Here is a 25,490-nt window from a genome sequence, read left to right as displayed (position 1 = left end):
AAGAAGAGTGGTTTCCCTTTTTTACGTTTAATAAAGGCCTGTACTTTTTTAAACCACAAGGAACTCAGAAATAATTTGGGAAGAACTTGATGAACTGAAAAGCTGCCTATGCAACTTCCTGTTCAGGAAGCCACAGGATGAAATGTGACTCTTGAGTGGCGTTCACATCATACATTTAAAGCATAGTTGCTTGATTGGCACCCGTCCGTCTCGGGGCGCAATGGAAAAGTGTACCTTCAGGGGTGAAGTCAAACCAGTCATGGCTTCCCCCAAAGACTCTTGAGAGCTCTGGTTTATTAAGACCCCTCTTCCTCTCCTAGGGCTACAGTTCTCACAGTGACTTAACAATCACTGCCTCTTTGCAGGGAACTCCAGAAACTGTAGCTCTGGAAGGCAAATAGAGATTTACTAACAACCCTTAGCACCTTTAACAAACAACTCCCAGAATTCTTTGGGGGAAGAAGCCATGACTGTTTAAAGTGGCATAAAAGTACTTTAAATGTGTGGTGTGAATGTGGCCTAGATTGCTTTCTACTCCTACACTTCATGGAGAACTATGTATTGTTTAGTCACTGTTGTTTTTTATTATCATAAATAAAATTACAATAAATAAAATAAATGTTAATGGACTGCTATTGCTTATCTTAGGTTCTATGTTCTATGTTTCAATATTTATATATGACTAGAAGTATGTTTATTAATAAAAATAGAAAATTAACTCTCACTAATTTTGCTCAGGTGTAACCCAAACACAGCTGATGTTCCCTTATATACCAAGATATTGAATCTGCCACAAACCATTTTAAAAGGAAGAGAAACCAAAGAAAATAGATGAAATGAAACCTGAGAGCAGGAGGAAGATTTGTATTTCAAGTGAGCATCTCACTTTCTTCAGTGTAGACCATGTATGATGACACAGGAGTATCAAGCAGAGGAGAAGATCTCCAGCTGTATGGGTCTTGCCGTCCCCTACCCCAACAACCCGTAAGGAAAGCTGGAATTGTAGAAGGTATTTTTTTTGCTAAAATATGGTCAGCAGGGGAGCAAGAGAGGTGCTATATATTATGAAGTTACTCCTTCCACCCACCCATGCCTTCTGGGATAGAAGCGTCTCAAGCTTAGCAAATGGACAGTTGAGGTTTGCTTTAAAGCATAAGGTGCTGGACTAAAGTTAATTAGATACACTTGGGATGTGTTTTGGGGTGGGGGGAAGCGACAGCCCACCTTCTGAAGCATGAGTGTAGGGGCGAAGAAGAAATAGGTGTGGACTCAGATTCAAGAGCAGCAAAAAAAACCCCACAAGATTGTGGGAAGCAGAGCTCACCTGCTACAACTGGGAAGAGGAGTGTACCAGCTCCGGTTGATCTCTGTATTGGTACATTCCAAAAGTTAACTCTGTCCACCCCCCTGTCTAGACGAATATGAAGACTTTGACAAAGAGAGCGACTATGACAGCATCTCGGTGCCTCAGGAAATGGAGGAGCCAAAGGCACTGCCTGAACCACCAGGTATGAGAAGAACGGACCCTTGCTTGCTTCAGGGTTGCTGCCCTCTGTTGGCTATTATGCATAAGGGAAGACTGGGATGGCAGCTATGCGTACATTACAGTTGCCACACTGTGGCCTTGTAACGGTGGCCTTGTTAATTATAGCTAACCATAGTTTATAAGCCATGGTTAATAGGGTTGCCATATTTCAAAAAGTGAAAATTCGGACACTAACTTCTTCTTTTTTTGCAAAATTGCAAATAAATATGACAACACTGCTGACATGGGTTGCCATACTTCTGGATTTTCCTAGACGTTTTGCTGATTTCCACCGGGACACTGCTTCCGGTTGCAGTATTCCAGATATGTCTGTGAAATTCCGGACGTATGGCAACCCTACTGGTTAACATATTGCAGACAATCACTCAGGCCATGGCTTTTTTGTATCCACAGCATAGCTTATATCACCCTTACAATTACCCCAGCTTCTCCACAGTTCCAGCATGCTATCCTGAATGCCTTTGCGGCACCCTTACACTGGCAATGCCTCACCATGGCAGCAGCAGCAGCAGCCTGCTTGCTATTGGTTTCTCTTTTTTCCTGAAGTTGCCATTCTGAGCTGTTTCAAATCTCTCCCTCCCTCTTTCTCTCTCTCCACCCAGCCACAGCTCAATGCACCTTAACTCTAGCCCGATGGACCTTAACTCCAGCCCAATGGAAAGGCTATTGGAGAAACTGCCTGGTTCTGCTCCTGGCTCTTGTGGGTCTCCTGATCGGCATCATTCTCCTTGTACAGCGTGAGTGCAAGAAGTAGGAGGGGTGTTCATGTGTGTCAAGACACACTGTGGAGCACCCCAGCTTCAAGAGATGAAAGCAGTGAGGGACTGGGACTCAAAAGGGAAAGAAGATTTATATGTACACGTATATGGTGTACCGTGGTGCTGCTGCAAGGAAGGAAAGGAAGGGCTGCGTACAAACAAATGAGCTTCATGTCTCTCTGTGGTTTGGCTGGCATCTCCCAAGACTGTCGTCTTCGCAAGTTTCAGATCTCAGTAATTACACTGGAAAGTTGGGGGGGGGGTAGGTCAGTCCCTTTGGCTGAGCCTTGGTAAGTGCAAGGCCAGTCACAGTACCATTGGAGGGGCTCTGTGCCTCACAGAACCCAGCAGTCCCACTCCCAAGTCAGAGAGTATGACCAACAGAGGGAAATGGGGAATTCCTGACTGAATCCCCTGTATTCTGTCACAGGCTGTGGCTATAGGGCGAGCAGCGTGGGCAGGGCTGGGCTCTTCACATATATTCTAGCTCCCCACCTTGAATATTTAGCTTTCATTTGAAAAGAAGCATCTAGTATTTTTACTACATAAGTTATAAGGAAGGCCATGCATGCAGTATGCTACTTAAATGTTCAGGAAGAAGTGAACTGGGAAGACGTAAACTGGCCTGTGAATGCAAAGGCACTGGGGTAACTGACCCATATTTTTCTCTCTCTAAAATATGAAATTACATTTCATTTTATTGGTATTTAATACAGTGGTACCTCAGGTTACAAACACCTCAGGTGTTTGTAACACTTTGGGTTACAAACTCCGCTAACCTGGAAGTAGTACCTCGGTTTAAGAACTTTGCCCCAGGATGAGAACAGAAATTACGTGGTGGCGGCGGTGTGGCAGCAGAGGGAGGCCCCCTTAGCTAAAGTGGGACCTCAGGTTAAGAACGGTTTCAGGTTAAGAACAGACCTCAGGAATGAATTAAGCTCGTAACCCGAGGTACCACTGTAATGTTAAATAACTTTACACATATTGGCTTTGCATTCCTGTTCTTCTGTAACGATCCCTTCCCTGTATGCTTAGGTTCCTTCCCCATAAAATGTCTGACTGAAGACCTGCCTCTGGAGGGAACAGCAACAATGGGGTGGGGCTCCAGGGTGGCTCATGAAATGATGCCCATCTCTTGCCCTTCTAGATGCCGCCATCTTCTCTGAGCTTGGGAAGCTGAATACCAGCTGCCAACAGAAAAGCTGTGATGTTTCAATCATCCCTCTAACAGCTGACAAATTGAAGACCACTTTTCTGAAAGAACTTAAAGCTTTAGAAGAACGTAATTACAAGAGGAGTGAAGAAACGGATAGAAGAGTGGAGGAACAAATATCTAAATTGGATGGAAAAATAAATGCATTGGAAAATAGAGGTATGTGCGAGAGGAACAAGATGTAAGCAACTGATATAGAAAAGCAAAAAGCATCATTGAACAGAATTTATCCATGGAAACCTCTGGTCAAATCTATTTGACAAACTGGGGCTCCATGCAGGGATAGTAGAGGGGGGGAACGTCCCAACCTCCATGTTTTAGACCACATTATGACAATTCCTAACCCTGAGCTGTCTCTTGCCATCTTAGTGGTTCTAATCCCAAATAGCGATGTATAAAGAGACATCCTATCTTTGTTGCAATCAGAACTGTTTCTGTTCTGCTACAGTTCAGCTTGCACTCCAGTTAATCATTCTTCCCTTTACTGCCACTATTATTATTGATAGTTTCCATATAAAACTTTTCCCTCTTTCAGAAATCTGCAGGAGGACTGACCCTTTATCCTGGCATGAGTTTCTAGGAAGTTGCTACTACTACTCAGAAGACGAAAAACAATGGGAAGATGCCAGAAAATTCTGCATTACTATCAGTTCCCACCTGGTCATTATTAACAGCAAGCATGAGCAGGTCTGAGCAGCACCTTTGGTCATAAGGCGCATTTGCTCTGTTCATTCATAAAACTGTCTTTTGCTTGGCCCTGTAATTATACTCTATCCAAACCAGATTTTCCTAAGAATTCAAGCAGCTTCCAGTTCCTAGCTGTTGCTTTCCTGTACCTAGGCAATATATGGGTAGAGAAGAGGATAGGGAAACCTAAGCAAATACATCACCACTCTGGTAATTCATTTTTAATTTTTAAAATCAGCTAACGTATTGTCATACATATATAAGTTCTGAGTGGGCAGGTTTTACAGGTCTTGCACTTATTCTGTCTGTCACGGTCCAGTCTATGGGTCAAAGTCCTGGCGGAGGACGTCAGGACCGGAGGCAAGATGGCGGGGTGGGAGCAGGAATGAGAGTCCAGAAACCAGGGGTCCGAGGGTCAGGAAGCAGGGAGTCACAAAGTCAAGGGTTCGAGGGTCGAGAAGCAAGGAGTCAAGAAGCCGAGGTCCGAAGATCAGGAAACAGGGAGTCAAGAAGCTGAGGTCCAAGGATCAGGAAGCAAGAAACCAAACACAGCAAGGCAGGAACCAAGTTGCTGTGGCAAAGAGCCAAAGGGAAATGCTGACCTTATATCCCTTCCTGGCTCTTGCGACCAGGTGCAGTGAGTTACCAAGCGGCCTCACCTGTGCGGCCGCACCTTGCCTCTCCAGAACAAACTTAGGAAGGCCCCAGTCTTGTGAAGCCCTACTGGTCAGAGGGCCTGGCTCCTGCATGCACTCCTGACACTATCTGTTTACTGCTATCTGTTTATATCCCTCCTTCCCTCCAAGTAGCCTAAGGCCACATAGATGTTTCTCTCCCCTACCCACCCACAAATTGATAGCATCATCCTCCGCAGGGCGCAGAAATGGAGGCAAAAGGCCAGCCATTCAGGGTGCCTCCAGATGGTCCCTATTTTGTGGGAGAGATTCAAGTGTACACCAGAAATTTAGGTGTGCACCACTACGGTTGATTAAAGTCCTTTGTCACCCTAGTGCAACAAATCCACCCTAGTGCAAGAAAAAACAGGCTTTTGTAGTTCTCAGAGAGAATGTGTAGGCCCTACAAACCAGAATAAATGCTGAATAAAGACTAGACATAGCCTAATCTCCATGTAAGCTGTGTGCAAGTAAATCATGAATGCTCAGTAAACTGGTCATGTTGAGGAGACCCTCGGGCCATCAGTGACAATCCTTAGAACAAACAGGAATATGCAAGTATAGGCATAGAATCATAGAAATTTAGACTTGAAATGGACCACTAGAATCATCAAGTCCAACCCCCTGCAATACAGGAATCTTTTCGCCCAACGAGGGGCTCGAACCCATGACCGAGTGACAAGATTGGGGTGGCGGAATTCTTGAGCAATCATTCAGGCCAATCTCCTGAATGCATTTTTATCACAGCAACATATTGCAGCTAGGCAGACTATGGATTTAATGTGCTACAGCATTTGTGAAGGTGCTACATGTTTTTCTTCCTAGAATTTTGTGGTTACAAAAATAAAGCTCACCTCGGTCTGGATTGGCATAAGTGATGCAGTGAACGAGGGAGCGTGGCAGTGGGTTGATGGAACAGCACCAACAGAAAGGTATGTGGATGATACCTAGCTCTTCTTTCTGGACCCCTAACAGGGAAAAGGCAGGGGGCAGAACAGTGTCGGGAATTCCCAGGAGCCACATAGCCATTCCTCTTTTACCCTGCAGCCTCCTGCTCCCCTGAAAGCTTCTCAAGGGGGTCATGGAGTGTGGGGCGGGGGAATAACAATGTGGAATGCAGCTCAGGGGACTGTTGTGGGAAGAGAGGATTGCATAACCCTGGCCAGAGCAACATCCCACATTGTTTATTACTCTGGAGAAGCTTTTCTGGGAGGCAGAAGGATGGAGAGGAAAGAAACTTTCTTTCTGTTACGCTCCTTCCATAGGATTCAATCCCTTGACTTGATCTAGTGGAGCTGCTCAAGCAGCTGAATCAACTATTCTAGCTGCTTTCCTAGATACAGGGCTCATCCAGGCTTTTGTGCTGTGTTTCTAGGCACAGGTCTGGGCTATAAAGCTCTGGGTCCAAATGTCTTGCTTGTTTGTTCTTTGTTCTGGCGCTTTCCCTGAGGAAACCCACATTTTACCGCTGAATTGGAGCAAACAGCAAGCGGGTTTTTATCAGTTTGCCGTTTGCCCCAATTCAGAGGTAAAACGTGGGTTGTCCCTGAGACTGACACCCCTCCCCCCTGCTCAGACACAGAGCTTTCAAGTGTGAAGCTGAAATATGGCACGAAAGGAAGTCTGAAAGAGCTGCAGTTTCAGATTAAGAACGGACCTCCAGAACGAATTAAGTTCTTAACCCAAGGTACCACTGTACATGGTTATCGTTCACTGCCACTTTGAGGCATTACCCCTCCTCCTGTTTTTTCACTCTCCCATGTCATCCCTCCCTTTTTGACCAGCTTTGTATAGTATATTTGCTCTCCAGAGCACAACGAGGTGTGATTTGTGATCAGGCGGTCCCCAACTTTGGTTCCCTACAAATGTAGAAGGCATCCACATAATTCAGCAAGTCTTTTCTGCAGTGATTTCACAATTCTGTACTAACTGTGCTTCTCTGTTACAGGTTCTGGAGGAAAGGAGAGCCCAACAATAATAATGGTGTGGAAAATTGTGCTGTCCTTTATAAGGAGGGTAATTGGAATGACATTGATTGTAATTTAAAAGTCCACTTTGTCTGTGAGAAGCCAACAGGTTGCAATTGCTAAAAAAAGAAAAAAATGAAGGAAATCTTTCTATATGGGATCCTTGACACAAGCTTCAAGGAGTTCTCATCTCTTAAATATAGCTGGATATTCCCTAAATGACCAAAGCTTTGTGGATGTTTGGGACCATCATTAGTGTGGCATGTGTTGTCTAGATGTCTTTGGGTAACAGCCACCTCCAACCATTGTCCAAATACATGGAACTCTTGGCTAACCCATCAAATGAAAATGGTTGCAAGCCCAGTTAGGGTGTTCCACAGCAGGGTTACCTTAACACTATGCAAAGGTGTTCCCACCTTGGCTGCAGATGAATTAGGAGTGACTAAAAGCATCCAACTGGGATGAAGCTGATTTAAGAAACAACACATTAGGATGTGTTCGCCATCCCATTTACTGCGGCACTCACTTCATTTCCAGTGCTGGGTTTTAAATCCATTTTAACACGATTTTATCCAACATGCATATGTATCTTGTACTTTGTTACAGTTTGAAGCATTGTTTCCTAAACCAGCTTCACACTGATTGGAGTGCTGTTCTGAGGGTTCGCCCAACTCCCAGAGCCAATATCAGAAGGGCACAAGAGGGGAGATGGGGAAACCCCATTGCACACATGGAAGTCCTTGCACAGGGCTTCCACTGACAAGACCCTTAGGTGAATCCCTCCTCTGGTAAGAAAGTACAGGAAACATAAGCACGTGGATAATGTTAGATGAACACAGATAAATACCGGTAACTTAGCACTGGAAATGCAGTGAGTGCACCATAAACGGGAGCGTGAACACAGGCTTAGTCTGCAGTTATGTCTTTCACAAACAAACTGTTCAGTCTGCTTTATATCATCCCTTCCTGAGAAGATAGCTTTCCCTGTTCTACCTATTGTTCTTTTCAGGGTCCTACCTGCTACCTTGCTAGCATATGGGTAAAAGCACCAGGGATGGACTTACTAAATGTATAATAGCAATTGCAGTTCTTGTGGTCACATCCACACCATAGCACTCATTTACCACTCCCCAGAGAAGTATGGGAGCTGTAGTTTGTTAAACTTGCTGGAAACTCCTAATTAATCTCTTCACCCTTAACAAACTACGGTTCCCAGTATTCTTTGGGGGAAGCCATGGTGTTAAAGTGGTACTGTATGTAGAATTCCTTATTGTTGTTTATAATCCTCAGGACCTTTTCAACAGTACAGTTTCTAAGTGAGTGCTTTCCCACTTTATTTCGGGGCCATTGGGCTCTAACCTTATCTTCCAATTTGTACCCCACAAATCCCATCCAATTTGTGTTAATCTGCAAATTTGTGGAATACTTTCCACTCAAAATTCTTATTCCTAAAAATAGCAAAACCACCCACAAAGCCTCGCTGAAGCACTCCTCCCAATTGATCACTCAAGTAAGCACCTACCTGGAGATAGTCCCAGGAGTTTGTTCTAGCCCACATTAGAATAGGTAATCCAAAAGACATGTAAGTGGTCCTTTTAATCTAGTGCATAACTGGCAGCATTATAACAATGTCTGAAGCAGCTGTGATGCTAATCCGAGGTATCAACTCTTTCTTAAAGTCTTTGATGTCCTATATAACCTATATCTAGGAGTGTGTCTCACTTATTTTGAGCATTATGTTCAGAGTTTGATGTCAAAATTAAAAATCACAATGGGGAAAATCTGAGTTTTTGGAGTCTTTTTTAGAACTGCTTACAGGGATCACCAGCCTCTTTGAACTGATGGGTACACAAGACACCCAAGCACACTCAACAATCTATTCTAACAGATTCCTTCAAATCAATTTTCAGCCCTTCAGCCTACTGATTCAATCTATTCATTCAAGTCAAATTTCAGCTGGGGGAGGGGACCCTGTGAGTATCAGGAAATGTCTCAGTAGACACTGAGCGTGCCAGTACTGTGTTGGTAACTCCTAGTGTAGCACTATCTAAGAGTATACAAGCAGGGCTCCTGTATACAGAGCTTGTGGCTGAGGTAGATTAAAGAAAAGTTAGCATCAAAGACATAAGCCCCTACTCTAACTTCATGCATTTTAAAAAAAATGTTTTGAACATTTAAAAATGCAGCCAGCCTGCACACATTGCATCAGTGTGCAATGGTGTGATTGACCTGCTGGGAGGAGGTCTGCCCCCCCCCCCCCCCATTAAAAGTAAAATGACTTTTGCTGCAAACTGAGAGGCACAAGGGATTCCCCCTTCAAATCCAAACTGGATTCCAACCTCACCTCTGTCCTACAATGTTAACATTGGACTACATTGCAGAGCTGCTATATGCTACTGTACTCTTATCAGCAAAATCCTTCAAACTGCATTGGGAATATAACAGTGAACTACACTTCCAGGATTGTTTACTGCTTTCCCAGCCCTACTGCAGTGTGAGGACAAAAGTAATGGATGGCATTGCTGAGGTGTTTGCTGTGTTGCACTGAGTTAATTATAATACATGTTAAAATGACTACAGTTCCAAAACTACTTTTTTAAATCTAAGGTGTTAAGTTCCACATTTTGCAGCACAATATACTCCCAGCTGAAAATGTTAAAAGCAGAGCCATGCGTTTTGGCTACTCTTCCCACTGTAATGGCTGTAGAGCTAGAAAAAAATTAGACATGTATATATAAGTCTCCAGTTATTTTTTTATTTGGGATCGCCATTTTACACGGGGGAGGGGCATACTATGTCTGCCACAAAGATTAAAAAAGAAAAAACCTCAGCACCACATGCCTTGGAATTCTAGCTTCAGCCCAATTCCCAATCTACAGTAGAAGTGTAACCACTGGACTCCATTATACGGTTGTTGCAAACTAGACTTTCGCAAAACCCTCAGTTTGCAATAGTCACTTGGGAGGGCTCCCATCTCCAAGCCACAGCTTGCAATTCCTGCAATATGGCGGTAATGTGCGGCGTTTTCTGCATTGGGATGTGCAATAGCGAGGCGGATGTTGGAAAACCATTTTTTTTAAAAGTTCCACACGCTAGCAAGAAATAAGTTTAGAAGAGAAATAAAACCACCCTCTTTCGTGGTACATCATTCATTCACTGGACAGCATACTGGTGTCCAGCAACAGCCACGTTTTAAAAGTGTGGTTTTTCTCCATTTATTTTTCAGGTCAGCTGCCCAGGAATATTTTAAAATGGCGTCTCACGCGGAACCAGGAAAGGGCATCATCAGAGACGATGCTTCTCTCTAAACGTTTCGTAGCTCTGCGACAGCGGCATGCATTTGTTACCGGAAGCCTTTTTTTAAAGGGGGGTTTACTTCCGCTTCCGGAATGGTGGAAAGGCGGGGCAGGAAATAGCAAGAGCAACCTCAGGAGGCGGGTTGGAGGCGGCCAAGATGGGGGCTCATCTGGCTCGGCGGTATTTATGGGACGCGGAGGTGGAGCCGGACCCGGACAAGATGCCCACCTTCGACCCCCACTTCGGCTTCCCCGAGGAGCGCAAGGAACGCGGTGAGCCGAGCTGAGCGGGGAGGGAGGGAAGGAGACGGGGAAGGCGAAGGTCACCCAGCGCTTGGCTCCGCCTCTTCCCGGAGCCTTCGCCTGGGGCAGCCCTCAAGCCCAGCCTGGCCCCCCAGGCAGGCCTCGCCACCGCACTGCGAGGTAGGTTCTCTCTCCCGGGGGTGGGTGGGGGTGCGAGGGCCGGCCCAGGAGCCAAGGGGAGGCGACCGCCTCGGGCGGCAGAAGATCCGGAGTGACGCTGGACACAGACACCCTTTCCCGAGCTGGGCTCTCTCTGCTTATCTGCCAGCATTGCCGGAGAGCCACGTTTGAGGCAGTGTTATTTAAGGACAGCTGTTTGTCGCGTTGCCATGGTTTAAACTCCGGCCCTCCAGATGTTTGGGACTACAATTCCCGTCATCCCTGGCCACTGGTGCTGTTAGCTAGGGATGATGGGAATTGTAGTCGCAAACATCTGGAGGGCCGGAGTTTGCCTATGCCAGGTTTAAATCCTTCCTTTTCTCACTCTTGCATGAGAACACTTTCGCAGAGATATCCATTACAGGGCATTGTGTAAAAATGCTTTGGGTTGAAAGGTGTTGCACAACTGTAAAATATAGTAATAATCCAGAGGTGGCTGTGAAGCTCGCCGGATGATCCCGGGCTAGTGCCTACCTCCAGGGTGGTTGCGAGGATGAAAATGAAGGGGGCATGTTTGCCTCCCGGAATAAGAAATAAAAAAAGCTTTGCTTACGAAATTGCTTAGATCCTTCTGACTTAGGATGCTATAGTTGATAGCAGGCCCGGTGGGTATAACTTTGGCCCCTGCTTGTTCAGTGTTAATGGATACTTTTCATTTTGTACAGCCTCCTGAGGATGTGGACGTGAGAAATGTGAGGGGTACCACGTGTGTGCTAGATCCCTGATACCCTTCTGGGCCGCTTTGCTGGGATAGGACTGTTCATTCCTGGAGGGGTGAACCCAGAAGTTGGTGTTGGGGGACCTCAGTTCCACGCATTAGCTGCAGGCCTGTGGTGCCCCTTGGGTTCTGTTCTGTCTCCCATGCTATTTAACAATTATATGAAACTGCTGGGAGAGTTTGTCTATAGAGTTTCGGGGTTTGGTGTCTGCAGCATGCTGATGACACTCAGCTCTATTTCTCCTTTTCAGCTAAATCCAGGGAAGCTTCTTTGGTTCAAAACTACCATCTGTCATTAGTAATGGATTGGATGAAAGTGAACAAATTGAAAGTTAATCCCAACAAGGCAGAGGTGCTCTTGGTCGGTTAGAAGGCAGACCAGACAATAGGGATTCAGCCTTTGTTGAATGTGGTGACACTTCTCCTGAAGTCACAGCTTTGCAATTTGGGCTCAGCCCCGAGCACGGATGTTCAGGTTTCTGCAGTGGCCAGAGTGCATTCGTACAGTTAGAGCTAGTGTGCGAGCTGCGCCTGGTCCTTGAGATGTCTGATTTGAGGGTGACTGTGTTGTCTCTACAGAAAGGTCATGCATTTGTTTAAAATATGCTTAATTAAAATTTAAGGCACAGCTCTGAATTCTTTCACTGGTGTTGACTAGCGATTACTGTGAGGATGTAGCACTTGGATTTACACTGGAATGGTCTATCAACTTTAATAGCTAATCTAATTTGCAGATCAGGTTTCCAAAGGCCATAAGCCACTACAGAGGTTTCAAACGAGTTGATGACAGTTGATCAGGTTGACCCTGCCTGGATCCTGACCTCATTTTATCCCTTTCCATTTTCCCATGCAGTGATGATAGCAACAGAGCAGCAGATGAATGAAGCTCAGCTTCCTCTTGACATGCGAGACTATTGTGCACACTACTTCCTTAAGTGGGCGAAGTGCAAACGTGACAAATTTCCAAATATCTTTGCGTGCAAACACGAGCGTCATGACTGGGATTACTGTGAGCACCTGGAGTAAGTCAGAGCTATGCCTCCCTTCTTCCTGTAAATCAGCCTTCCAAGTTAACTTGTTGCTAACACTCCTGTATCACTTTTTCTCTGTCCACCATAAGAATTTAGCAAGACTAACAGGTAGCATATGGGCAGGGGAAGTTATTGTGTAACAACCCCTTCAGTGGTGTGGGTAGGGTGAAATCTTATATACCGATCTGTTATTCTTCCTTAATGCTGAGTGAGCTTTGATTTGGCTTTTTGAGTCCTTCACTCAAAGCATCTCACCAGTCTTTATACAAGTCTTTCCAGGTTCAAGAGACTTCTAAACTGGCAAATATTTTTGACAGTATTCTCTCCTGATAGGAAAGGTAAGCAGAATGTAGGGTATCTCACTGATCCCATATCAGCAGATGACGACTTGGGGAAAGGTGCATTAGGTAGATATCCATATACATGCTACAGATGTCTCTGCAGAATATAAGAATGTTCAAATGGGGGGAGGGAGAGAACTTTTATGAGGAATTCAAGCCAGCTAGTATCTTTTGGCCTGGAAACCACAGAATGCGAGGATGGGGTTTTTTTTGGGGGGGGGGGGGGAGAAGTATCGGTTGCTCTGACCTGACCTGCACTTGTGTGCTTTCCTGTAGCTATGTCATGCGCATGAAAGAATTTGAACGGGAGAGGCGTTTGTTGGCTCGGAAGAAGCGCATTGAACAAAAGGCAAAAGCGGCAGCGGCGGCATCAGCATCCTAGCTGGCTTTGGTGTGCCTCCTGGCTCCTTCAACAAGAGGCTTGCAGAATCCACTAGGTCTGTTATGTTGAAAACAATAAAGACGTTATCCTGTGGTTCTGTCTAAAACAATCACTGTGCAGTTCCTGAGATGCCATGGATAGCAGTTGAACATTTAGAGCCAATGAAGACTTCTTAGCCTTCAAGAAGCCTCTCTTATATAAAAAATCCCCACCCCTGCCCCTTAAGTCTCTTCTGTAGTTGCTATTTTAAAGGAAGGGGTGGTAATGTCTCTTTTGTGGGTTGCTGGAAGTATTAACTAGTATTGTATTAAAGCACAGAGAGACAGACAGACAAAGACAAAATGCCAACCATTACATGTTTTAGCTGCCAGTCTTGACTGTGCACACAGCCGTTTTCACTTGTCACTCCTGAATGCAGTTGTGGGGGGTAGGTCTCCACTGCATAAACCTTGTTTATTTTTGCCTAGTAATGACAACTTCTTTTAGGTGTCTTGTTCTACATACAGTCATAAAGAGCTACTGCTCCTCCAGTGTGACAGGAGGTGGGCAGGGATCAAAGGGAGCCAGTATCTGTGGGGCAGGGTGTGAATTTACCTACACCTGGGAGGAGCTGGTAGGTCCCACGCCAACCTAGAGAAGTCAGACTTTGTGGCACCGATACTGTATCAAACTTTCCCCAGCCAGCTGCTGCACTCCAAATGTTTTGAACTACAACTATCCCCAGCCATTTGCCATGCTGTCTGCTGGGAGTTGAAGTCCAGGGCAACTGGGAGTCACCAAGTTACGGTTCAGGCTATAATAGGTTCTGGTTGAAATGTGGATAGAGTTTCCTCTGGCTCAGCTGAAGTGCAGGTGGGAAATCTGTAATCCTCCAAATGTTGCCAGACTCCAGTAATTCCTACCTGTTGTCCAACAAACTTCTGTAGGACCACAGGCATCTTATAACTGCAGCTTATGACCCTCATCGGGGAAATGAGAAAGATGACTGCCCCAAAAGCCACACTTCCAATGCCACCTGCTTAGTGCAGGAATCTACAGCAGGAAGCATTTGCCCTCTGGTATCTTTGTGTAGATTTAGCAAACAGAATTGTGAACAAGTTCTCAACTTTTTTGTTGTTGCTGCTGAAACAACACTTCGGGAGTTCTAAATTGTAATAAGCTTTCAAAATACAACTCTTTTCCAAGTAGCTCAGAATTTAAAGAGTACAAACTTGTTTCTCTCATAAAATCCTGTTTCTAGTGTCCTTGTGTCACTAGACAAAATGCACTTTGCCCTAATTTGAGAAAATACTTGCATATTTTCACCTTAATCTCAAATAGTGTTTAATGTTTAGTAAAGTAATACTAAATCAAAATATATACTGTTTGTGTGTGGCTTGAGAAACCTTTTTTTAAAAAAAGGATTAGATATGTTCATGGAAGATCCAGGAACACTGGTTGGCCACAGTTGCTGAAACGGTACCTGTTAACAGATGCTAGAGGCAAGAAAGCAGGGATGCTCCATATGCTTGTGAGCTTCCAAAATCACATTGCTAATTTTTTTTCTGACTCGGCAAGCCAACTGTGACTACTGAACTACTAAATGTGATGCCCAAGTGGTGAATACACTTTCTAGAAATTCCATTGGTTAATTTATAATTCCAACCCTTTGACCTATATTGAATTTTAGCAAGCTGTAGGAGTGCAGTTGCCATTTCAAGGTTAGCTTCTGATTTTAAACAACTTGTCTCCTTTGGTGGCAGGATAATCCAATATGATTTGAAGCTCTGTTCTTCCTTTTTGCTAGGCTGCCTTGCACCCAACCCTCCAGCGGGTGACGCAAGGTTCCATTCCTTCTGTGTTTAATTCCATGACACCCTACAAAGAAAAAAACTAACCCTACAAAGAAAAAAACTACAGTCCAGGGGATGGATTAGTTTTATTTGTGTAAATCCAAGAAGGAAGATAGTTCCATATGAAACAGACCATAACAAGTCAGTGGCTCATTTTAACAGCTGCCATGGAGCCTAGCAGGTTTCCAGTATCTCACTGCTCACATGCAGCATAAACTAAGACTATTGCAAACTTTCAACCTGATCCTAGGCATGTTTATTTGGAAGTAAGTTCCACTGAGTTGAATGGGGCTCGCTTCCAAATAAGCGTACGTAGAATTGCAACCTTAGTGACATTAAGACTAAACAGGAAAGGAGAAGTAAGTTCCTCTCAGGGAGGCTGTCAAAATTTCTGTAACGTTGAATTTCCCCCAAAGTAAAATTAAAAGCCTTTCCTTCCTTCTTTAGGGACTACAAATAGCTACAAGCTATTGAAGTATTCCCCCTCCCCAAATAACTTCAGTACAGCTGTAGGTATAGTTTTCCCTTGCAGAAGGTTCCAAAAGCAGCTCTGATACCACTTACACAAAACAAACAGGAGTCGGCCTAAAGTCCAGGAAAAAATTGTAGCATGACTGAGAACAAAATATATAGCAGCCTTGTTTTTCATACCCTCATTTCAGGGCTCTGCCAGCTATTCAAGATGAAACCTACCATCCTAAACAGTTCATGCTTAGCATATTGGGTGAGGAAGGAGGTGCTGGCTTGCACTGTAGATGGTACTAAAGTGCTACAGCTGCTCCCCAGTCACACCTGATCTGTCCCCTTTGCTTCATAGCAGCAGTTTCTGCAAACACTTCCCCATAGCACCTTGCTACTTGCCCTGTGTGTCTAGAATTAACATCCTCTGCATTGGAAGAGAAGAACACAATTTGGCTGCTCAGAGCATACTTATCAGCCTCCAGGAACTGGCATTTATTTTTTGACCAAGAGCCTGGAGATGAAGACAGCCTCACCTGTATCGGTCTCATGCCCTTCAGAAAGGTACTACTAGCTTTTAGAATGGGGAAGCATCCCAGAAAGAGCACAGAAGATTTATGCTATGCCAGTATTTGGCACTTGAGGGCTCACTTAGTCAAGGAGAATGCACAAAGCTGAGCTAGGAGACTTAACTCCTAAATTGTATTGATGAACCATAGAGCTGAGGAGATCTCTCCTAAAGTACTATGTGGAGCAAAAAGTATTCCGTTTAGGCCACGCTCCAGCTGCCTAGATTTAGCTTTCGGCACCTGCTCCTGCAGACTTAGGGCTCAGTCACTGCTTCGTTCTCTTTAAAATTGGATCGTTCCCTTCGCTGTAGCTTTTGACTTAATGAGCGCTTGGTAGGGAAGGCTGCTCCCAGCCTCAGAAAGGCTTTGGAATGGGATATGGTCAAAGATTCTGTAGGGAGGGACAGTAACTTACAAAAGGAAGGAAATCCCTACAGCTTCCCTCAGATTACAGTGTAGACAGCAAGAGAAAATCTCATTTTAGACTCCAATAACACTCGCTCACAAGGTAAAAAACAAAAACAGAACTATCGGCCCAGACAAAAGAAGGCAGAGGCTTCCGGCTCAAAGCAGGAAAGGGACAATGGGGGAACGCAGTGGTGGGTAATCCCGGAACTCCTTCAGGTAACTTCGGTGTTTCCCCTTTGCCCAGATGGTCATTTGGATGAATCCAACCAAGGAAAACAGAGCCACTATTGACAAGGGAAGAGAAAGTTGCATGTCATTAGGCATCTACACAGATCTCTATAATTTCCATGCCCCAAACGCCTGTAAACACACATTGGCGTAAGTAACTACTCAAGCTGATGGGAAATTACAGGCAACAAACATGCCCCATGGATACGTTCAAGCTGAACTTTCAAGCCACTCTACAACAATAGGATTTTTGAGACAGCAATACCCGTCTTGGACTACATTATCTAGAACAGTTATGGGATCATGCAGGCCTGCAACATCTGGAGGGTCAGAGCATGCATCATCCAAGACTGCTGGGGCTGATGGGAGTCCAAAAACATTTCCACATCCCTGACCAAGAACTGGAGGGAGGCTTGCAGGCAACCAACCAACCAACCCTGATTCATAACCCTACTGTTATCCCCTGCAAACCATTATTTAAGACCTGACGTCTTTGTTCAGAGCAGACTAGGACTTACCTGGAAGGCACTGAGTCATGATGGCAAAGCCAATCCAGGATCCCACCTGGAAGAGAAGAACACCAGCTCAGGATTGTGGCACGCAAGGTGGGTAAGACCCTTCACAACAACCAGAATTAAAAAACAACAACCCAGTAGCCTTTTGGCTTGGGGGGGGGCACAGTGACTGGGCCCACAATAAACAAATTTTGTGTTGAGTTCCCCCACCTTTCCCCCCAGAAAAAAAGCAATGGTATAGAATGTTAATCAGCCAAAGGCCTGGATGAAGAATGTTTCCGCCTGGTGCCTAAAGGTGTATAATGAAGGCACTAGCCGAACCTCACTGGGGAGAGCATTCCACAAATGGGGAGACACTTCAGAAAAGGCCCATACGTGTGAAAACATGTTCAGAACAAGACACATGAGGCACCTTCCAGATTCAAGACGCTCTAATCTGCTGTGGGGTTCTATCCTGTTCTCACCTCGTAGGTGTAATTAGGGCAGGAGACAAGCAAGAAAAGCCATGTGAAGGGGTTCTTGGTAGGAAATGGGATCTTCCTGGCTTTAGAACCTAGGGGGAGAATTAAGAGTTTGATTAATTTCATAAAGAGAGCAATATACACATACACCCTTTTAAATGGTACTATTTTCTGTACTTAAAGGCACTTTGTCTCTCGTATAGCAGGGAGCTTTTTGGTGGAACCAACTTGCACAGCAAGAACATTCTGCTTCCTTCTCACAGGCGGCTCCAGGAAAAACCTGCCACCGCCGCCACCATTCTCAGCTCCATCATAGCTTGAGGCATCTGCAGACACCACTGCATGGGGTCCTGCTTATCCAACTATGCATTTCAGCAGACAGAGAGTTGAGCCAGGGACACCAAGCTACTACAACTCAATTGAGAGCTGCTTTGGCACAGCCCGCCTATGGCAAGCGGCATGTAAATAAACCTCATTTGGCACCTCTCTCAGACATTATGTTCTGTCTGAAGCCCACAGAATAAACTTACAAAAATACAGTCACTAACAAGATCTGTCAAGGTGTTTCTGGTCTAAGATCTTCTGCAGCAAAACCCCAGTTGGACTATGTGTATATATGTGTATGCCTAGACACATAGAATCCAGAATACCAAAAAGTATTGATGCTACATAAAGACATATGTGGCCTCCACAACCTCAGCAAAAGGGAGAGAGCGCACATGTGCAAGTGTATGCATGCATGAGATTGAAAGGAGGAAGAGAGGAGAGTACAGTGGTACTTTGGGTTACAAACACCTCGGGTTACAGACTCCGCTAACAAAGAAGTAGTACCTCGGGTTAAGAACTTTACCTCAGGATGAGAACAGAAATCACGTGCTGGCGGCAGCAGGAGGCCCCATTAGCTAAAGTGGTACCTCAGGTTAAGAACGGTTTCAGGTTACGAACGGACCTCCAGAATGAATTAAGTTCTTAACCAGAGGTACCACTGTACTTTAATAAAAGGCACAGAAGCAAGGTTCTAATCAACATAACTCCTTGTTCCTCTTGGTTGTTCCTCATAGGAACATAAGGAAAGCCCTGCAGGATCAAGTCAGTGGCCTATCTAGTCCAGCATCCTGTTCCTACAGGGTTCATAGCCGCCGATAACCTTATCCTCCATGAATTTGTCTAATCCTCTTCTAAGGGCATCTAAGTCAGCAGCCACCACTGCCTCTTAAGGGAGCCAATTCCATAGCTTATGCACTGTGCAAATTAGTATTTTCTTTCGTCTCTCTTCCACCCCTATCTGCATCTATCCTAACCTCTTTAACTCAATGTCCTTCTGCTTTCCTGCTCAACTCTTTTTCTCAAAGGTTATTCAGAACACAGCGTAGTCTCTGCAAAACCCACCAATGTTGGACAAATGAATCATGCACATTTACACAGGCCCTAAGTTCGCTGTTCATAGTGTTTTCAGGACTGTTCAAATCTCAGCAATACTTTCCCTTTGTTGAAGAGCAATTGCACAGGGTTTCACCAGCTCTGGGCTGCCAGTACCTTACGGTACGTGTCCCTTCAGCCAAACAGCCTTAAGACAGACCCATAGTAGGTCCTTGCCATGCACCTATACTAGCTAGGGAGGCACTCCAAAAGGCTCCCCTGTACTCACCAGCAGGGCGCAGGTTCCGTAGAGCAATATGAATTGAGAAGTTTCCCAGCTGGCAGAACTACAAGAGGAAACAGTCGGTTTCAACATAGGCATGTGAAGAGACCAAGCACTGACCTCTCACAGGTCCCTGCCCCCCCCCCCATCACAAGTGACATTTCTGTGAGGACACATTTTTGCAAAAATCTTAGGAATCGGCTTGAAGGGATCCTGCTCCCTCAGTGCAGGATATCCTCTTCCTCCATAAATGCACAGCCCCTTTTTTTAGTACCACTGTTTCATATTTTCCAAAGCTGAGCCCTAGAAATGTACACCAGTAAGCAAGTGCTCAAATCAAGGAAGTCGGGATTAAGATGCACAACCCCCTAGACCCATTTCCTACTGCAGACTCTGCTAGCCTGATGCCTTCCAGGTGTTTTGGTCTACACCTCCCATCAGCCCCAGGGATGTAGTTCAAAACAACTGGAGGGCACCATGTTGGCAAAGGCTGTCCTACTGTAACTAAGTCAAAGCATGGGCAACTGAAGTCACTCTTCCCCATTTATCCTAGCGCCATTTCTATTCCCTTCCTCTTTTTGTTCCCCCTCGTGGATATTTTTAGATTGTAAGCCCCATGGGGAAGCAACCTGCCCTCTCATTCTCTGGCAAGTGCCGTGTGAGCAGACGGTGTTAACATCAACAACCAGAAGGTGGCAGCTTGGTTTTAAACACAATAGCACCCATAGGAAAATGAGGAACTAGTCTTTATCTTCATCAGCCCAGGCACTAGTTATCAAGATCTCATTTTTTCCAGTCACCACTGGCAATCTTAGTCCTCACCCATACAGCAGAGTTCTGACCTAGTTACTGATCCAATCTCACCCCACACCCCTCAAAGCTCTTTTTACCCCCATGACTCCACAGTGCAACACCAGCTTTCTGTTACGTGGGGGGAACCATTTCAGTTCGTGAAAAATCCAGCACTTATTCAGCACTGAAAATCCCCTCTCTGTATAGGGCCTGGTCTCACAACGTAAATAGGAAGCCCTGACTGTTTCACGGCTGTGTTTCTGTAGAAATTATCTCCTCTGCTTTACATGCTTGCCTCTGCGTGACTGAGCTTTCACCCCAAGTTCACCTCTAGCCTCATGCCCCATGGCTCCTGCCCCATTTTCTAACACATACATATTTATCTACTTCAATTCCACATGGGGCTATTACACTCCATCCTTAAGTTCTTACCAGAAAAATGATAAGTGCCAGTTTCACTTGTTCATGTCCATATGCTGAAGGGATGACAAAACAGAAAATGTTAGGGCAGAGAGTGTGACTGGCTCAAGGTCACCTGGTGAATTTAACAGCTGAGGGGGGAATCTGAACCTCGACTACCCCAGTCTTTTTGCATTTCCTGGACACAAGAGTCACATACAGTCATGATCATACACCTATTAATATGTCAAGTTGGCCAATTAGCACCTAACTGAGTCTGCAGGACATTCTCTCCCATGCCAAGAGCTGACAGTGAGTTGTGTGAACACAGCCTGAGACTTCGTCCCAGACATTCTTCTGCTAAATTACAAGGCAAGAAAGATCAACCCCATTAATATCCATCTGCTTTAAAAACCATTAGGGATCCTTGTCCAGCACTCACCACCAAAATCTCCTCCCCAGCTTCCTTTTCGTTTTTTGGCTCACCTGGTGGAGTATACAACGGGTGATTGATGTAGTATGCCATCCAGGCAGCAAAACCCCAATAGTAAGTACAGTTCTGGAGAGAAAGACACAAACACATTAAGAAACAGTTATCCAGTGAAGTTGTAGCAAAATGGAGATGTGCTGAATATGCCAACTTCATGGCCTGGGAAAGGCTCAAGCAGAGGAGGAAGCCAGACCCCGTCCCCTTATTCCTAGGAAAATGCCTAATACCATTTACTTTTTGAAAACCACAGTAAGGAATTCTGGGGGTTGCCCTCCACAGCTGTCATATTGCTTGCCCCTTCCTGATCCTCCTCCTTTAGCCTCATTCCCAGCACCACTCACCTTAAAGATGTTACGTAAGGGCATTGTCCCATGGGAGAACCTATGGACAAAGAGGGTCTCCAAGAGGCGCTTGACGTAGTGGAAAGAGTGGCAGATGCAGGCCAGGCTGGAAAGGAGAAACAGAGCAGGCAGAATAAGAGGCTATTGTCGCAGTGAAATCTAGTAGAGAAATGCAAAAGACCCTTCTGCCCCATTTCAACAGCAAGGCCGGTTATAACCAGTTCTCCGCAAGTCCTCCTGGTATTCTGCTTTGAGCTTCCACATTCTGGGCTTCCTTGATCAGAAGGATTACTTGGAGACCTTTGTGGAAGTCTTCCTTAAATTTGCTGCAGCAAATGGTTTAAACTAGCAGAGTTTGATCAACTGACCTAAAAATATTGAACTAAAATCCTGCCAGAAGAACCAATACATAAGGAAGCTATGGAACACTGTAATGCTCCATCTACACCCAACAACCACAGATAATCCTTTTATTTCCTGCCAGCTCAAACCCTGTTTCCAGAAATGCTGACAATAGTGCAGGGAATCTAGGACAGATTTTAAGGATCTGGAGTTCTTTTGTGTATCCTGTTCTTGAGACAGGGTGAGAGGGAGGCAGGTGGGTGGGTGGGTGGGGGAGGGATGGGACACATATTCTACCCATTGACCTGGTTCAGATCCCAGCAAAACTAGTGCGTAGTATTCCAAGTACATGCTAAACACACAGAAAAATGGCTACCTTGGCCTGTAGGTACTTACTGTACAACAGAATACTTGCTGGAGGTGAAGTCATACTTATGGCCGTAGATGAAGGGCACCCGGAAATAGAAGAGCAAGTAAATGAGCAGGGGCCCAGCATACTCCGTGAGGAAGACCTAAAATGAAGAAGGCAGGATGAGGGAAGGGGAGAAAAACTAAGGGCATTGGAAGGCTGTGTGGCTGTTGTGGGCAAGGAAGAGGCGCACTTACGGTCACCCAGCTGATTTGTGCTCCCAGGTCTCGAAAATACAGCGTTGCTGTGGTGCCCACCGGCAAGTTCTGAAGGATGTCTTCATCCTTTAGGGACTTCCCCTCTGAAAGAAAGGAGAAATCACAATGCAGCTGCCATGGGCACCTTGGCTGGGATACCAAACTGAAGTGGCTACTTCATTGGTCACATGTCTGAGAAGCTCTGGCTGCCTAATATTCAGAGAGAGGAAGCCATGACCAAGGAGGGGCAGCGAGGCTCCAAGGGAGATGATGGGTGCTTTAATTATGTCCTCACCAAACCCATGAATCTGGATGTCCAAGAAATGACAGCTTCTTGCAGGATTATATAGCCTTTCATGTATGCCCCTCATAAGAATCCCCAAGGCTGGAAATTCCCGTGTCTGTTGCATCCTCTGGTTAAATACTCAGTAACTCTATCAGTATAGTCTACCAGCCCCACTTCCTTCCCCCTTAACTTCCTAGCTAAGACAATCTGCCTGCAAAAGTGAGGCATGAAAAATATCAGAAGGCTTTGTAATATACCAACTTACTGGGATCCAGTCGCAGAGACTGCCGGGCTGGATACCACTGAGGATCTGCAAAGAGAAAAAGGGGAAAGAAAGCTGCACATTGCTTCATCTGGCTCAGAACTGTGTATGTACATTGACTGGCCCTGCCTCCCCAGGGTTTCAGAAAGGAGACCTTCCCATTCCTGACTGGAGAAAGTTCCTCCATTTTCAGCAGCAGGTAAAATAAAATAGTCTATTTTTTACTGCTACTTTGTTGTATTTTGTATGCTGCTGTTGCTTAGCTGCCTTACAGCACCATCGGAAATACAACAAATCAAGAAACAAGCCAACATGGGTAAAAGCAAAGAGCTTCCTTTCTCCAAAGTCCACAGAGATAAAAATGGAAGTTCAGAATCAGAACCTTCAGAAGTTGTTTTCAATTACAGGGAAAATGCATGACAATAGTAGTTTTGGGGATATATTATTAAAATGGCATGACGAGGGTGTCAGGAGGCAAGCTTTACTCATGAAGCAAGCAGCTCAGCACTTTCAATGCTCCCTCCCTCCAAGGGCCAGTCCCACTGTAGGAGTGAGGAAATGACAAGGGGCAAAACCAATAAAAGGTCTGCTTTGATACGTGTGTTCAGGCAGGAGTCACACAAGGATACATGCGCCATACATACGGGACTTAGTAAAGAGGTTCTTTATCTCTATTACGGTGGCATTGGGCTCAACCTGAAAAGAAAGCAGAGGAAGGAAATCAGGGAACCCGAGCACAACATTGTATATGATTAAAGAGTGAATAAATCCCATCTAGCTAAGCACCTTCTACCCAGGGGAAAATTGATTCCAGGGTACAACCTCACCAGTGTTAGATAGATAGAAAGAAATGGGGTAGAAAAGCCAAGTGGCTCCTGGGACCTGAGTTGTGGATGCCAAAAATATGTCTAGTCGCCAGGAGGGGTGTGTCAGCAACACTTTTTAGTTATTATTTTGATAAGCATGAACTACTACGCAATTCACATAAGTGACACATTGTTAATATCACATTTTTAACAGAAATGTAAATACTTGTTTAATTTGCTGTTTTCAATAAAAATATTGGTACCAAACTTCAGTTTTCAAAACACGCTACGCATTATTGTTAAACTCCTTAACATATTGCTTATCCTTAACATATACTTCAAGGCTTCAAAGCACATACATTTCAGTAATCCTCGAGTGTCAACCAGGCATGAAAAATTACACCCAGACTTTTTGAGGTGTTTGCAAATGGAGCCTCCTGGCAATTTCAAACCCTGAACCTCACACTAGGAAAGAGAGAAGCTTTCCACCCAGGGACACATGAGTCAATCATGAGAAGTGTTGCATGCAGCACCAGACACTTAATTAAAAAAATTGTTTCAACAGAATCTTAGGCCCTCACTTTCACAGAAGCGGCAACAGCAGCAACCTGGTCATTATACAGCCATTTCTGGCCATAAAAGACTAGGTCTGCATTCTCTTTGCCAGCAAATCTGCTTTCCCACATGATGTTTCTAGCCACTGGAAGCCTTACATCACCTTGACAATGGAAGTAAAAGTGAGCTGTCTCTGTCCTACATCTGTGCACGTGTGTGCGCGCACACACACTTCTCTTCCAGCAATGGAGATGTTGCAAGAAGAAGCCATTGGATAGTCCCTCAGACAGCTGATGTGTGAGCTTGAGAGCACCCAACTCAGCTTTCAAATTAAAGCAAGAGAAATGTATGAGGATTCCAGAGCAGTTGCCAAGCATGGATCAGCACCTCCTGAAGCTTCAAAAAGCAACACAACCTGGGAAGGGAAGCTCAGGTCTTGGGTTACGTCTAAGTAAGCAGCATGAGCTGGGACTCAGACAGTCTGAACTCTCTTTGTAGCAGGTTGTTCTCACTGCTGGCTGTCACTTCTTAGGGAGCCGCCTCCTCTTGCTTTTGCCCCAACATTATTAATTATCTATGGAGACTTGTAAGGTGGTCTGCCACTTGCCTTGTGAAGAAGGTCCACAGAGAGGAGAGCTGTAGAAGATAGCACTGTAACAGAAGTGGCCACAGAAAGAGACATAGGAGGGGGCTCCCCAACCGGCAGACTAAGCCAATCCTGTCTAGTAAAATGTATACAGAGTGTACGTGTTTTTCTCTTTGTGTTGTCACTTGTTTTGCATCCTTCTGTGAAGCAGAGAGGATAAGCCTTTTCCAGCCACTTTCAGGCTTCCTTTTCTTCAGCTTTGTTACACAGCTTTGACAGCAGCTTATTGGCTAGCACCTGTGAAATCATTTCTGATATGAGACAGATTCAGCTAGAGGGATGTAATCACACTGAGAATTTCTGCAAAGGCTCAGAACCTAGAAGTGGAGCTTGCATCAAACCAGGGAATGAAACTTCTTCCCGCCTTACAGTTCCCTAAACCTACCCCTTTGTGTCTTTACAAAAGGGGACACAAGGATTCAGGAGTGCCCTAGTCCTGAGAGTATTTCCAAATTCAAAAGCTCCAGATGTCACAGTAAGAATTATGTTGCAGAAATTCACCGAACACATGAACGAGGAATGGCTTTTACAATCTTTTGTTTATAATAAGCCCAAAATTCCAGCCCACGTGTGCAACAAAGTGCATGTAAGCTTACAGCTGGCAGTGCAGAGACCCCTGCAATTTCATCGTGTTCTTTCCCTCTGTCCCAGGAGGAATCTCACACTCGGCTCAAAACAAACACAGTGTTCCTCTTCCCTTCCTTGTGCAGAAAGCCTCCTGGCATGCAAGGAATTGAGAGAGGTGAAGGAGGAGATGATGACATTTCAGAAGGGCG

The 25,490-nt window shown here is 45.1% G+C and overlaps 2 protein-coding genes across 3 annotated transcripts in view; one reads left to right on the top strand and one right to left on the bottom strand.

Annotated features, from left to right (window-relative positions):
- Positions 1-888: 888 nt before the first annotated feature.
- On the top strand, positions 889-13,168 carry LOC310673124 (uncharacterized protein). Its single transcript, XM_083431046.1, has 10 exons — positions 889-1,009; positions 1,416-1,508; positions 2,149-2,283; positions 3,452-3,676; positions 4,053-4,204; positions 5,704-5,810; positions 6,827-6,894; positions 10,072-10,414; positions 12,175-12,343; positions 12,970-13,168. Exons 1-9 carry the CDS (start codon positions 904-906, stop codon positions 12,203-12,205), a joined length of 1,260 nt encoding a protein of 419 aa, XP_083287172.1. The 5' UTR covers positions 889-903; the 3' UTR covers positions 12,206-12,343; positions 12,970-13,168.
- Positions 13,169-14,974: 1,806 nt separating this feature from the next.
- The window catches only part of TECR (trans-2,3-enoyl-CoA reductase), a 36,060-nt gene continuing 25,544 nt past the window's right edge, over positions 14,975-25,490 (bottom strand). For both annotated transcript variants that reach the window (XM_083431048.1, XM_083431047.1), the window contains 11 exons: positions 23,352-23,403; positions 22,711-22,755; positions 22,160-22,263; positions 21,950-22,065; positions 21,212-21,317; positions 20,867-20,939; positions 20,414-20,457; positions 19,196-19,253; positions 17,551-17,639; positions 17,090-17,135; positions 14,975-16,627 (listed from right to left, as the gene is read on the bottom strand). In XM_083431048.1, the coding sequence (XP_083287174.1) occupies positions 16,500-16,627; positions 17,090-17,135; positions 17,551-17,639; positions 19,196-19,253; positions 20,414-20,457; positions 20,867-20,939; positions 21,212-21,317; positions 21,950-22,065; positions 22,160-22,263; positions 22,711-22,755; positions 23,352-23,403 (861 nt within the window). In that variant the 3' untranslated portion in view covers positions 14,975-16,499. The remainder of the gene's footprint in view (positions 16,628-17,089; positions 17,136-17,550; positions 17,640-19,195; positions 19,254-20,413; positions 20,458-20,866; positions 20,940-21,211; positions 21,318-21,949; positions 22,066-22,159; positions 22,264-22,710; positions 22,756-23,351; positions 23,404-25,490) is intronic.

The sequence above is a fragment of the Podarcis tiliguerta genome (assembly GCF_965153285.1).
Source record: "Podarcis tiliguerta genome assembly, chromosome: 2".
In the NCBI taxonomy this organism is placed as follows: domain Eukaryota; kingdom Metazoa; phylum Chordata; class Lepidosauria; order Squamata; family Lacertidae; genus Podarcis; species Podarcis tiliguerta.
Note: the sequence above shows the minus strand (reverse complement) of the source record. Positions and strands in the feature narration are given on the sequence as shown.

Excerpts from the sequence above, each read along its gene's own strand:
- LOC310673124 (XM_083431046.1), top strand. The coding sequence starts at position 904 with ATGTATGATGACACAGGAGTATCAAGCAGAGGAGAAGATCTCCAGCTG. Across the intron at positions 3,677-4,052 it reads AAATGCATTGGAAAATAGAG|AAATCTGCAGGAGGACTGAC; the intron begins GTATGTGCGAGA and ends TCCCTCTTTCAG. Across the intron at positions 6,895-10,071 it reads TGCTGTCCTTTATAAGGAGG|GTCAGCTGCCCAGGAATATT; the intron begins GTAATTGGAATG and ends TTTATTTTTCAG.